At 29.8% G+C, this 13209-nt stretch overlaps 1 protein-coding gene across 1 annotated transcript; it reads right to left on the bottom strand.

The window, feature by feature from the left end:
- Nucleotides 1–59: 59 nt before the first annotated feature.
- LOC113518174 (trypsin delta-like) lies at nucleotides 60–11247 on the bottom strand. The gene is made up of 8 exons (XM_031911333.2): nucleotides 11179–11247; nucleotides 6932–7059; nucleotides 6103–6236; nucleotides 5439–5600; nucleotides 4958–5051; nucleotides 3543–3665; nucleotides 1529–1725; nucleotides 60–510 (listed from the first exon to the last, which is right to left on the bottom strand). Exons 1-8 carry the CDS (start codon nucleotides 11219–11221, stop codon nucleotides 60–62), a joined length of 1332 nt encoding a protein of 443 aa, XP_031767193.2. The 5' UTR covers nucleotides 11222–11247.
- Between the last annotated feature and the right edge of the window lie 1962 nt (nucleotides 11248–13209).

The following is a 13209-nucleotide window of genomic DNA, read 5'->3' as shown; positions in this document are numbered from 1 at the left end:
CGATAAAACACTTGTAATTATATTTTACATATTTTATTATATTTATACTATAATAATTATTATTCATAATCGTCGAAAGCAGTACTTGAATCGGGATTGTTGTCGTGTACATCGCCCAATAAGCCGTGATTCAAATACAGTCCAATTTTGTTCAGTGTATTGTTACTAATAAACGGTTCAGCGACGTTTGTAGTCAATTTCAGTGTTTCTATTCTCCTGATCCTTTCAGAGGAGTTCCTAAGCAACATGTACATTTTCTGTTTTGATTCACGAAATGTACCATTGTTTATGAAGTCTCTGATCTCGAAAATTGTACCTTTCATGTTCGCAAGTAACTTATCGATTTCCCGGGGTTGCAAATCATTATGGGTCAATTCGAAGTTTAACGTTTTCGAGTACCTCGCTTGTTCCAACCACTGTATGAAAATATAACCTTTAGTAGCTTCAAAAAATGGAGTCAAATCTGATCTGGTTATTTTCCGTAGAATTGGAATATTGGTTAGTAACCATCTATGAAAAAAGATTTTATGATTATTTCATATACGAGTATATTCGAGTAGTCAAATTAAATTGTTATATATAAATTATATATATATGTTATATACAATTGTAAATTGAATATAAATTAGTATATAATTAGGTAATGATATTGGAGATAATGTTATTACATTATTTTTTTAGAGTTCCGTACGAAAAAAGTAGAAAGGAACCCTTATAATGTTTTTTATTAACCATACATGCTACTCGCTGGTGATAAATAAGTGCTCTCCACTTCCATTGTAAATTTTCAGAAAGAGACTTCTTCTTTATTCAGAATAAATTATAACAATATAATCTTTATGTACAATAAAATATAAATAAATAAATATATTTTTTTAATTAAATGTGTGTGGTTTGTAATACTAAGTAGGGTATAGCACTTGACACGTAAAATAGGAGACGTTGTTACATGATACATTAATTAATACACGGAACGTCCCAATTATGACGGTAATTCTGTCTTTATAATGTCAACGTAGTATATGTCTATAATAAATTTAAGATTTTATGACAAATAAAATAAAGGTTTAAATTGTGAAAAAATAGTAAAAAGGAAGTAAACCGTATTGATTTCAAAATAAACTAAAATAGATTCAGAATAATTATTAACATACAATAAATATAGTCGAATTAAGAACCTCCTCCATTATAGTTTGCTTAAAAACAAACAACTTTCCCCAAGGGATATATATAGTCGAAAACACTTTCGCGGTTTGTACAAAAATTATATTTATAGGTATATCGATAACTTTCCTTAGGGAATTTTGTTCAATTTCATGAATACTATCTCTCGGGTATACCTCCGGTATCCTCTTACCGACTAACCCGCTGGCTGATACAAAATAAAACCTTTTCAAACCTGTTTTTTACTATTACAATATTTTTCAAATTAGAATTTAGTTAAAAAAAACCATTAATATCTACTTCATTAAGATAGGTTTTATAATTTTACAAACAAAATTTGCGTTTATTTATATAAAATACTAACGATAAGTAATATCGTATGTCAGTATAGACGAGAGGCAGGTCGTGTTTATAACCGCATCCAAATCCCCAAGACTGTAGACCTGCCAAGCGAGAGTTCACGACGAGCGGAGCGCCCGGCACTGCTAAGCAAGGGCACATGGGATCCTCGCGCCGAGATTGTCCCAGGCACAGCATGCCTTGCCGAATATATGTTTGATGCTATTAACATATAAATTGTATAGATAAGAAATACTTCTAATATTACAAATATGAAAATGTATAAAGAAGTTTGTTACTCAATCACGCATAAACGAATTTGAATTCAATTTAACACTTACAGATTATTAAGGGCTAACATGTAATACATATTTGACCTAATTTACACAACGAAAGCTGTAGGAGGCCGCTAATAAAATATAAATTACTAGATGACCCAGTGAGCTTCTTATTACTTACAACTTACAACGCCATCTATTAAAAATAACCGAAGCAGCGATTTCCGTACAAAATTATCTATTTTTCATTTCCGATTTTTTAGTTGAACTTTAGGATTTTTCAGATTTTTTTAAAGCACCCGTGTACCAACAAAAAAGAAATATTGAAATCAATCAAGCTGTTTTTTGTGTTTTTGCGAGACTAACGAACAGCAATTCATTTTTATATATATGTGGCAGTCAAAACTCTAAACCAGTCAAAAGTACTATTGACTAGCAAAATCATTTAAAAGTACTTTTGACTAAGTGATTCCGTCAAAAGTAGTTTTGAATGGTTAGTTAAAACTCTTAAAAAGTCCTAACCTAACCTAACCTAATTTACTGGGGGGAAAGGGATTGTTAACAATGGAGTTTGACAGCCCCATTGCTAGCAATATGCCCTATTAGGTCGACCTCCACGTGGTTCCCCCTGGAAACCATCAAAACAAAAATTATTAAATACCCTAACAAAACAAAAATTATTTATTATTGTTGTAAGAAACCTTTTCTTTGTCGTATATTATGTAATCTTTAAAAGGGAACAATAATTAATCCTATTACTAACTCATTCATTTTTGAGTGAATATCCTGTACTTATAGTGTATGACTATAAGTATAGGATATTTATTTGTATGAAAATACATTTAAGTAAAGTAATAATAAATAAGAGGAATAGATCCTTTATAATAGCTATTTTATCTTCTAAAATATAAAGGAATTGTTATAAAGGAGTTCATTAACCACAGTTCTAGGTATTTCTATCATAAACAATGTTATATTTATCAATGCAGGACAAACAGAAAGGAAAATTGTAAGAAGAATTATATATACTCCGCCGATCCCGAACAATACAGAATAAAGACAAGGTAATGATGACAGAATCAAGAAAAAGACAGCCCTATAATTCAGTCGTAACATTTAGGCAGTCACCTCCTATTAAATCTCTTACACCAAGGTAGTTGTACCTACAACGTCAACTAAGTTATAAGTACAATTACTACTAGTTAAATATTAAATACATAATAATATAAATATTAGTCTTTAGTACTGTTACCAAAGTTGAAAGTTATTAACTATATTCTTGGATTATAAAGTACGTTATATTAATTCTATGGGTATATTTAAACTTATAGTAAATACCAACCGATAAAAGAATACATACTTAGAGGTAAAAAACATGGATAAAAAATAAAAATGTTCCTCATGAATTCATCAGTTTTTATTTCATTTCTACGACATGCAACCTCACAATATATATATACACTTCTTTTTCGTTAACATGAGAATTTTGAGAAATATTTTCTTAGTAACTAACTACTTACTCAGATATATATATAAGGAACGTAATAAGAAGATGCTAATTTCTTATAGTGCCCACGATAGTTCTCAAAAGTAACATACGAGTTATTGGAATATGTGTAACATCCCTTTTAAACATGCTTAATCGAAATTGTTCAACGTGATTGTGATACCAACAATCTTGACAACCTATTTGGGTGGATAGCGTACGACGCAAAGTCGGTCTCTAAGGAATAGTTTGGGAACAATATGTAAATCGCTTACACGTTCGTATGTGTCGCAATGTACTTTCGTCGACGATACCATGAAGTTTACTGTCCTCAACATTGGATCTAACTTCTCGTCCGGGAAATATATGCTCGACCGTGGCAAACACAGCTCTCTTCCCTGTAATAAAAATTAAATACAATAAATAAATATCCTCTGATAATCCCTGATAAAGTAGTTGGAGGCATTTTTCGCCTAATACAGTGTTTATGAATATAATACTCGATATATCCACATTGCTTATTAGATTCAAAGCGTCCGACGCTATCACTATAATTAAATTGGTGTTATCAAAGGTCTTTACCGTCATCGGAAAATTAGTAACTAGATAATTTGAATTGAAACACAGCTATTAGTGTCAGTCAGGTTCAAAGTTACAACCTTCAAAAGACAATTATTATTTCTGAAATGTACGTACTTTTAAATTATTAAATACTTTTACATTTACACTAAAGCGCTGTTCAGAGAATATAATAAATAAATAAAAGAATAGCCGTTCAAATTAAATATTCACATCACATTTTAATTTTGAAATTTCCGAATTTACTTCTCATTAAACGTTAAAATTTCAGCAATTACTTTATAAGAATCTCATTAGGCACGTGATTAACGTTTTAATGTATTACGGAGCCAATTGTATATAAGTAATAATTGAGGTAAATGTTTAATTTTGTTTGAAAGTTTTGCTAACGTAGCCAGTCTTATAGTTCCCTACTATATGGTCTTTCTCTGAGACTGTCAATCCACACGTCGCTAATAGGTGAGAACTTTAATAGGATTTGTTTGGTGCATAATAGAGAAGACAGGAATACATGAATGCCAAAGAGATGAACGTCACAAATTATAGTGTGACGTCCATTAGCGCCTCTCGAATCACGATTGTATGAGTAGGTACCCCTACACAAATATAAATATTTATATTTCTTTCAAATAATTAAATATAAAAAGTTCTGTATAATAAAAATTAAATTATATTAAGAGTATTTTCTGAAGAATCTTTGCCTTCTAAAAATAGTTATCAGTCCATGCCATAAAATTTTGAGTATCTCAAGAAAAAGAATAGACCATTTTTATACTTATACGTTAACTTTACGGTGCCCATGGGATTTCAAACGACATATACTACGTATCCGTATAGCATACCAGTATCTCATACCTACTTACAGAGATCGACAATCACTCAAAGAATCTCTTCTAGGAAATAATATTGAATGCGAACATGAAATTCAAACGATTCATATACAATTTATTGAGAACGATATCATTTCTAAATAGAACCTCTAAATTCAATATTGGAATGTAATACTATTCCATGTTTCAATTTTAATTAACAAAAACATATATTCTATTTGTGATCACTACACATAACATATTGGGTAAATTGTAAAATGATTGGACAAAATTATATTAACCGTTAGATCACATCGGCCCCACCCGGTAACGAAGGCTCGAAATCCTTCCAGTTTTGTTAAAGGTGATACCAACATAATAGCTTTTATAGCTATCCTGAAACGATTCAATGTTGATTAAATATTATTAAACCTATCGCAATATCTTTGAGATTTCTTTCCGTATTTGATAACCAATACTGAATTCAAAAGAGCCGTATTTTTATTCATCGACTCGAAAAGAAAACGTTTTCAATTCCGTTGCCTATAGACAATACAGATAATGTTTACATCATCGGCTTACAGAATATATTTTGATGCATATCGTTCATGCTTGTGCCTTTGGAGATTATGCCCTAGTCTTGTACTCTTCAGATCGATCTATATTTTAAATTAAACTATTAACTTCGATATTCTAGTTATAAAAAAGATCTGAAATGATAACACATTCTTACATTATCTCAAACAGAAGAATGAAAAAAGCGCTTATAATTATTTTGTTTACTTAAGTGGTATATCCTCATATAATCTTAGCAGTGCGATATCAGCGGCCAGAGTATTGGGATCGAAGTTTTCGTGGATGATGACAAACAGTACCGTCATAATGTTTGTACCGCGATCCGCATAATTCTGTCCAGATACAACTCCTAGCTCGGTTACTGGTACTCTGAAGCCAAAAATAATATTTACAATATTAGGTATATATATGTACTTACTGGAATAGACAGACATTTGTTGTTATGATGAACAAAACACTCTATATTAGAACTTTTATCATCTACATTTCCCGGATTCATTAAATTTAATAATAATAATTCCCCATAATTTTTGGTTCGAAGTCACTACTGACATTGCTTTTATTACCTTTACAGGCTAAAATTATCGTTCAGTAATTCTACTATCCTACCAGTATTTATAATACTTGAATATATAATATAATAATATTAGAAAATTTATAAAGATTTGTTTTTTACTCAATCACGCTTAAACGCGCTTTGGTGACAAAGATAGACTATAACGATATAGTCCGTCTGTAGATATGTTAATCCAAAATGATGAGCACATGATATATTTTATGCTAATTAATGGAGGCAAAGCAGCTGATTACAACTATTCATCGTATATGTGTTAAATATGACATATATAAGTGACAATCTCCGGTAACTCACAGATGCAAAGGATGTGCCACGGATATGACAAGGTTCCTCGTGAGTAAGGTGCCCGTCAAGTAGTGAGCATATTTCCTGCGAATGCTGACAATGTAAGGGTGTTCCCTTATTGTTACTCGACTACCTTTGAATACCTGTAAAGATTGTTATTTAAATCATCAATATCCAGGATATAAACTATTTTGCTAATTTCAAATATTGACTGTGTGAATTTTAGACACAATTTGGTAAATATCAAAACAGTAGCTATTTTGATGCCGGAAAGAACTAAGCCTACTAATAATACTTACCAATATTATAAATATTGATAAATATTATTATAATCTAAACATTTATTATAATATTTATATTATTATAATATAAATATTAAATAAAATCTATTGTCGAATGTATGTACTTGCATAACCGTGTCACTTCTTAACGGTTGCACCTATTTGGCCAATTCTTTTTTGTTATACATGTAACTGTCAGAAAAACGTTAATATGAAATAAAATATTTGATAAATAGTACGGAAATGTAAAATTTTTTGTTAAAAGACCTCGACATAAAAGAGTGAGTAAATAAGAGGGAAAAATTGGTCTTATCATCTTCATTTGTATACCTGTGCAAAGCCGGAACGGAAAACTAGTAAAATATATATGGTATTGCAGGTATTCATAGGCTATGGTAACCGCTTACCATCAGATGGGCCGTATGCTTGTTGTCACCGCAGTGGTATAAAAAAATATAGATGAATAAAAATTGTTGACAACACATCTCTTGAAAAAGATAGGATAGATATAGCTCTTTTTTATATAATTTTCAAGACTAGTTTTAATATAATAATACCTTACGATTAAGCAATGGTATATCTCCAATTTTTGGATATCCAACTCCCTGAAATGTTTCAGCTTCAAATTCTGGATCTGCCTCCGGTGATAATATGTTTTGATTTAGACATCCTAAAGTTGTTACAACTGTAAGCACATTATAAATTTAATTATATGATCTAAGATTATATGTTTTGTTTGCTGGTAGAGTATCTATGAATTTAATCGATAACCATATCGTGGGCTCTACGCTTGTTTACTTTTTTTAGCTTACTTACTGATATAGTGTAAATAGTTCTTGGTAGTTCGTTTTTTTATTATACCTATCTGTTATTGAATTGTCATCTTAATAAAATTATCTTGCTGCTAAAAACATCACTCGATTCCTATTATTTATTGTCCTCTCATATTTAACGCAAACTCTATATAAAAAACTTATAAATAAAAATGTGACTAGTTTCATCACCAGAAAAAGTAATAATTTTAACAATTGTGTTCATTTCGTGAATTTAAATAAACTTTAGTCTTTGGCATCAACATTTCAAAAGCAAACACATCCGTCTCTCAGAGTTATTAGATTTTCGGCGAATTTCAGATGAATTAATCAGATTTATATAATTTTTATTATAAATAGTTTCTCTACTCTTCTAAAGAGAATAACAGAAATGCCATATTATCGTTTTAATTTTTTTAGTTATTTTATTATTACTGACTACCCCAACCTTGCACAAGTAGATTGATTGAAAGATATACATATTAGTGTTTTAAGCTGGTACTTGGACATTGGATAACACTAATAAATAATAAAAGTGAGGCTGTTTACTTACACCGTGGCAGTTTTTTACTTTTAGCTAATTATTTATAAAATTATTTATAAAAATTATACCCATTGTAACATCAAAATAAAGGGTCTAATTCGAATAATTAAAAAAAAAAAGTTTACATGTACATAAATAAACTTGATTACAAACTATTTAATTGAATAAGGATTAATATCATAATAAGAATGTTATTAATTTCTGATTCTAAAACAAAATAAGAGTCATTTTGATAGACTTTAAACAAAAAATCGGTTATAATAGTTGGATATATATAGCCACGCAGGCCTTTTTGTGAGTAATGATGAGTATTATAAACATGTAGTACAATTTTTTATGTATTACAAACAGCTCTCGCAGCGTACGCCAAATAATGACTTTAATTGGCAAATTTTTTATACTTTGATATAATATTACATATACCTAACTTATGTTATTCGCTGATAATATAGCTTTTTATTTGTAAATGAATTTTTAAAATCGGTTATGTAGTTTTAGAGTTTATCTATTATAAACAAACAATCAAATCTTTTCTCTTTATAATATTATATATATATATATATATATATATATATATATATATATGTATGTATGTATTATAAAAGTAAAAGTGCACGCCTTAACTTAACCAATCACTATAAAATTTGGTAAACTCGTATTATATATCAACGGTTCTAACATAAAATATAGTTTTAGTCAATTCACTAGATAATTTACTATTAAAGTGTTTTGTATATTATATAACTACTAGGATAAACCTATAAAATGATAGCGCACTAAAAATAATAATAGTAAGCAGGAAGACTCTTGAGATATTAATTTCTCATGGGTCAAAATCAACAAGCATACTTGAGACATATTTATGAAAATGAACGAAATAACTAATATGTAGATATATAAGGAGCGAAATAATTAATACTTGATTACCCCACTATTTTGATTGATTTATCTTATTATCTATCAAATACTGTTTTTATTTATAACTATTGTCAATTTTTTTTTCAAAATTGATACGATTTCATTCGCTTGCATTGGTCACAAACTTGTATTAGTTTTCACTATTATACGGTTTTACCGCGTAACCACTAACAGGATTATAAAAATCTTTGGTATATTCTGTTGATTTTATCAAACATTTCGAAATAGAACATATGGAATGCATAATTCATATAGTGTCTTGCTCATTGTGTTTATGACATTGCCGATGTAATAGTGCAATATAAAAATGCATCTGCCTTTTGAATAGGCAGAACAGTCAAATTCATCACCATATATCCAACTTGGTTTTGTTGACTGTATAACCCTACCAAATTCAAATATAAGCTGTTTGCATACTTTTTGCATAAACAAGATCGACAAAAGAATTTAGTTATGTAAAATTTGTTCGATATGGTGCTGTGTTGCACCATTCGACTAGGTATATTATTTAATTATCTATAATATTTTTGTAAACATTTTATTTTTTCCGTTACATTTTAACGTAAAAAATAAATTATATACTTATTTTCAGATTTCTTAAAAAAGATTTTTTAAAAATAGAAATGGATAGATCTTATTTTTAGCTACAAAATGAAATTGGAACTTGATGAATAATGCACGAATATGTAGTAAACATTTTAACGAGGATGATTATTTTAAAAGCTCAACTAAATGTAAGCGTTCATAAATAAAATAAATGTTATAATGCTACTCTGTACGATTTTTGTTTATTTATTTTATTCGAAATATTTATTTAGTCGTAAGTTTTTAACACAATTACATAACCTACAAGTTAGTCATAAAGTAAAAAGAGTATTTAATAAAAATAAGTACCAAATAACATAAAATATATTTTCAGAAATATAAATATGTTACATAATCCGATTTGTAATTTTTGTTTAAAAGAATAATATCCAACCACATAGCCGTAGTTGAGAAGAGGGAGGGAGGGAATTGAGAGCAATGCCCCACTTTGAAAGACCCTATGCCCTATCTTAAAATGAAAGGCCCTAAGTAAATTAAACTGATTCGCTTTTTCGAAGTCACATAATTATGGTTACTACTAAACCTACCTCTACCAAAAAGTTCTTTTGGCGTGCAATTATATATATATATATATATATATATATATATATATATATATATATATATATATATATATATATATATATATATACATTACTACAATTTTCAGTGTTTCTCTTCACTTCTTCATATGACACGACATTAACTTTTTCCTTAATTTACCTGATATAACTATGCCTTGGTCTCCCTATTTCCCTCCTTTCTTCTATCATACCTTCTATTATAAAGTTTATAAGTTCGTCGTATCGTATCAAGTAATAGCATTTTCTCCCTTCTCACTTCAATAGTTTTTCTAATTTGTCTCTCTTCCTTAATACTAAATATGACCTCAAATTTACTAATTGCTATTGTTATTCGTTATATTGCTATACGGTTTATACATACCAAAACTATAAAAAAAAAATATCCAAATATCTACACACCTATTTTATTTCTTTCCAAACATTTTTCTTGCAAATTAATTTTTCCAAAATTTCGCGAAAAAAAAAATTGTTATACAGAATTGAGAAAATATACCCAATCTGGTAATGCTATCCTACACTCCACTTAGTCTATAAATGACTTGTGTGACTATTTTGCATCTGACTGTATCATTACTCCTCGATACAATAATAATTAATAATATCATCAGATTATCTTCTTATACTATTCATATCAAATTTTTTTTCATGCAATTTAGAATGGCAAACAAGCTAACGGTCCACCTGTTGGAAAGTAGTAACCCTCGCCTAAAGACATGAGTAGTACCATGGACATAACATAATACACTGTTTCACCCATGATACCCCCCTTGATGATGATGCGTTGCCATTCCTGAGGACTCATGTGTTATATGCCAACCATTTCAAATCAAAACACAGCCATGCAAACACAACCGCTTCACGGTAGAAAAACGAATGGGACAGAGGTGCCCAAGCAAATGACTTTTGTAGAAAATCTCCCTCTGGTGAGTGGTGAAACAATTGTTTAGTGCTGTCATTCTTACTACTAGTAAGGATCTACGTAATCTAAAAAGTATATCTCTATTTTCTACTTGATAATATATTTTCTAACAATAAAATAACTACATATTTAGTTGGTCGGTAAAGATATCACGTAGAAACAACTGGAACAATTTGTTTTATTTTTCTTTCGTGTACGTAGTACCTAATTCGTTTAAGATTTCTAAAGAATGGAAAAAACAATTCTATATTGGTCAAAATTTCTGTTAATTCAATTACCAATTACTTATTACATTATTATTTATTATAAAATAATAATGTAATAAGTAACGGCTGAAATGACTAGATATTGAATCCAGAAAATCAGGTAATATTAAGCATGTAAATGTCTATAAAAATCAATACTTATATAAATAAATACTATATAATACTATAATACTTACATAATATAAAAATTATTGACTTCATTGTGGATCCAAATTTCATAATTCAAACTTATGAATGCAGTATCAGTACGTTTTAAAAAATCAAAAATCAATGTGGCTACGACCTATATATACTGATTTTTAATATTATACATATATATTCCAGGTACTCATAGTACATATTACATATCGAATTGTTTTAGTAACTACCTACTAACATGTTAGTAACAGATATTAAAAAACTTACTAGGATTTTTTGAAATTTAACTTTACAAATAAACTAAGTAAGAGAATTGTACAGAAAATCGTTTGATTCCAATTGAAGGTGGAGTAATTAAATTCCTGTGTGTACTGGAGTTCGCATGAACAAAGTGAACACATCCTTTAAAAGTTTAAACCTCGAACAGACGTCTACGTGCGTGTAAGTATCTGTGTATATAATAATTGTTTGTAGATAAGTACTTGTATTTTATATTAGTATATATTAATTTATATTGAGGTTGTATTCCACATTATTATAGTAAGCGATTATCCCTTAACAACAATAGAGGTCTCAGCTGTGTATAGCCGATCTGTTATCTTCCCTAATACCCAAGAGCTTCGGTAATATTGTTCATCTTAATAGGAACACAACGCTTCGAATTATCGGTACTTAGCCTGTGATTTAGCTGCGGTCGTCACCAATCCGACCATCCCCCTTTTCCGCATATATCGCTGTCTTAAGATCATATAAACTTTTAATTTTCTATACACAAAAATACAAGTACTTTTGCTGCAAAACATTAATTAAATAAATAATTAATTTAGAAGTTTGCTTCTAACAGAGATAAAATATTATTCTCGTAGTCATAATATATTTTATTTTATGCCAAAGACATATGTACCTACGCTTTTGTACTTGGTAATTAAGTACCTAGTGAGACAGAATTGTCACAAATAAGGGTATACATAATTTACCTGATACAATGACAAGCTTGTCTTCATTCTTTTGTTTGTTATATTGAAAATAACATACACCAAATAAATTGCATATACTAATTCAAATAATAATACTATACATAAATAGACCGTATCGGTGTACACATCACGCAAATACAACTGATTTATAACAGTCTTTCCTAGTCGAGAACGTGGTTAGTTGTTTAATAAGATTGTCGTACTAGCACGTATTTTAAAAGATACCTGTTCGAATCAATATTAGATTGTACAGACAGTATTCATACAAATGATTTGACAATCATTCTTAGTATTCATCATTATCATATTAGCCTTTAACTGTCTATTGCTGAAAATAAGCCTCCCCTTAGGGGGTTTTGCCAGTAGTTGCAATGCTTGGCAGAGAAATTGGCAGACGAAGTGTTTCTTTTCTATGCCGGTACTGCACGTCCATTCTAGTAATAGCACTGTATAATAGAACTAGTGCTTCAAATACTGAAAAAATTCGGAGCACTATAATGTAAAGGGAACTATACAGGAAAATACTGGCCTATCAGCAAAATACCCTATCTGGTATATTGCTACCAATAGGGCTCCACACGACCCCACTGGAAAATATTGTAGTTAATTCTCATCACAGTGAATTCGATGCGATGGGCCAATTGACCTTCATCCTTACCTATTATCCCTCACTGGTTACCCTGCCAGCGAAAACCAATAACGTAGGCGGGTCTACCCGTTACCGTTCCTTTTTCAGATTTCTATCATTTCCAAAACATTCTTCATTCTTAAGATTAACTGCCTACATTACTCACATTGTGTCCCCTTAGTTGTCAATTTAGTATATAAATAATTAAATTATATCTATATATCAAAACCAATTATTACTGTTTAAAATTTAAAATAATTGATTATAAAATAAGCAAAGCTAAAGTATGAGCTGGTCATATAGATCACCGACGGGAAGAAAGTTTCTTGAGTGGTGACCCCGTACGGGCAAACGCAGTGTAAGACGACCCCTCCTCTCTCCATTAAATGGAGTGACGACCTCAAATGCATTGCAGGGAGTGGATGCAGGTGGCTCAGGACCGTTTCTTATGACAATCTATGGGG

The sequence above is a fragment of the Galleria mellonella genome, unplaced genomic scaffold (genome assembly GCF_026898425.1).
Source record: "Galleria mellonella isolate WM207_F2 unplaced genomic scaffold, CSIRO_AGI_GalMel_v1 utg33, whole genome shotgun sequence".
Lineage (NCBI taxonomy): Eukaryota > Metazoa > Arthropoda > Insecta > Lepidoptera > Pyralidae > Galleria > Galleria mellonella.
This window is presented reverse-complemented; position numbering and strand designations above follow the sequence as displayed.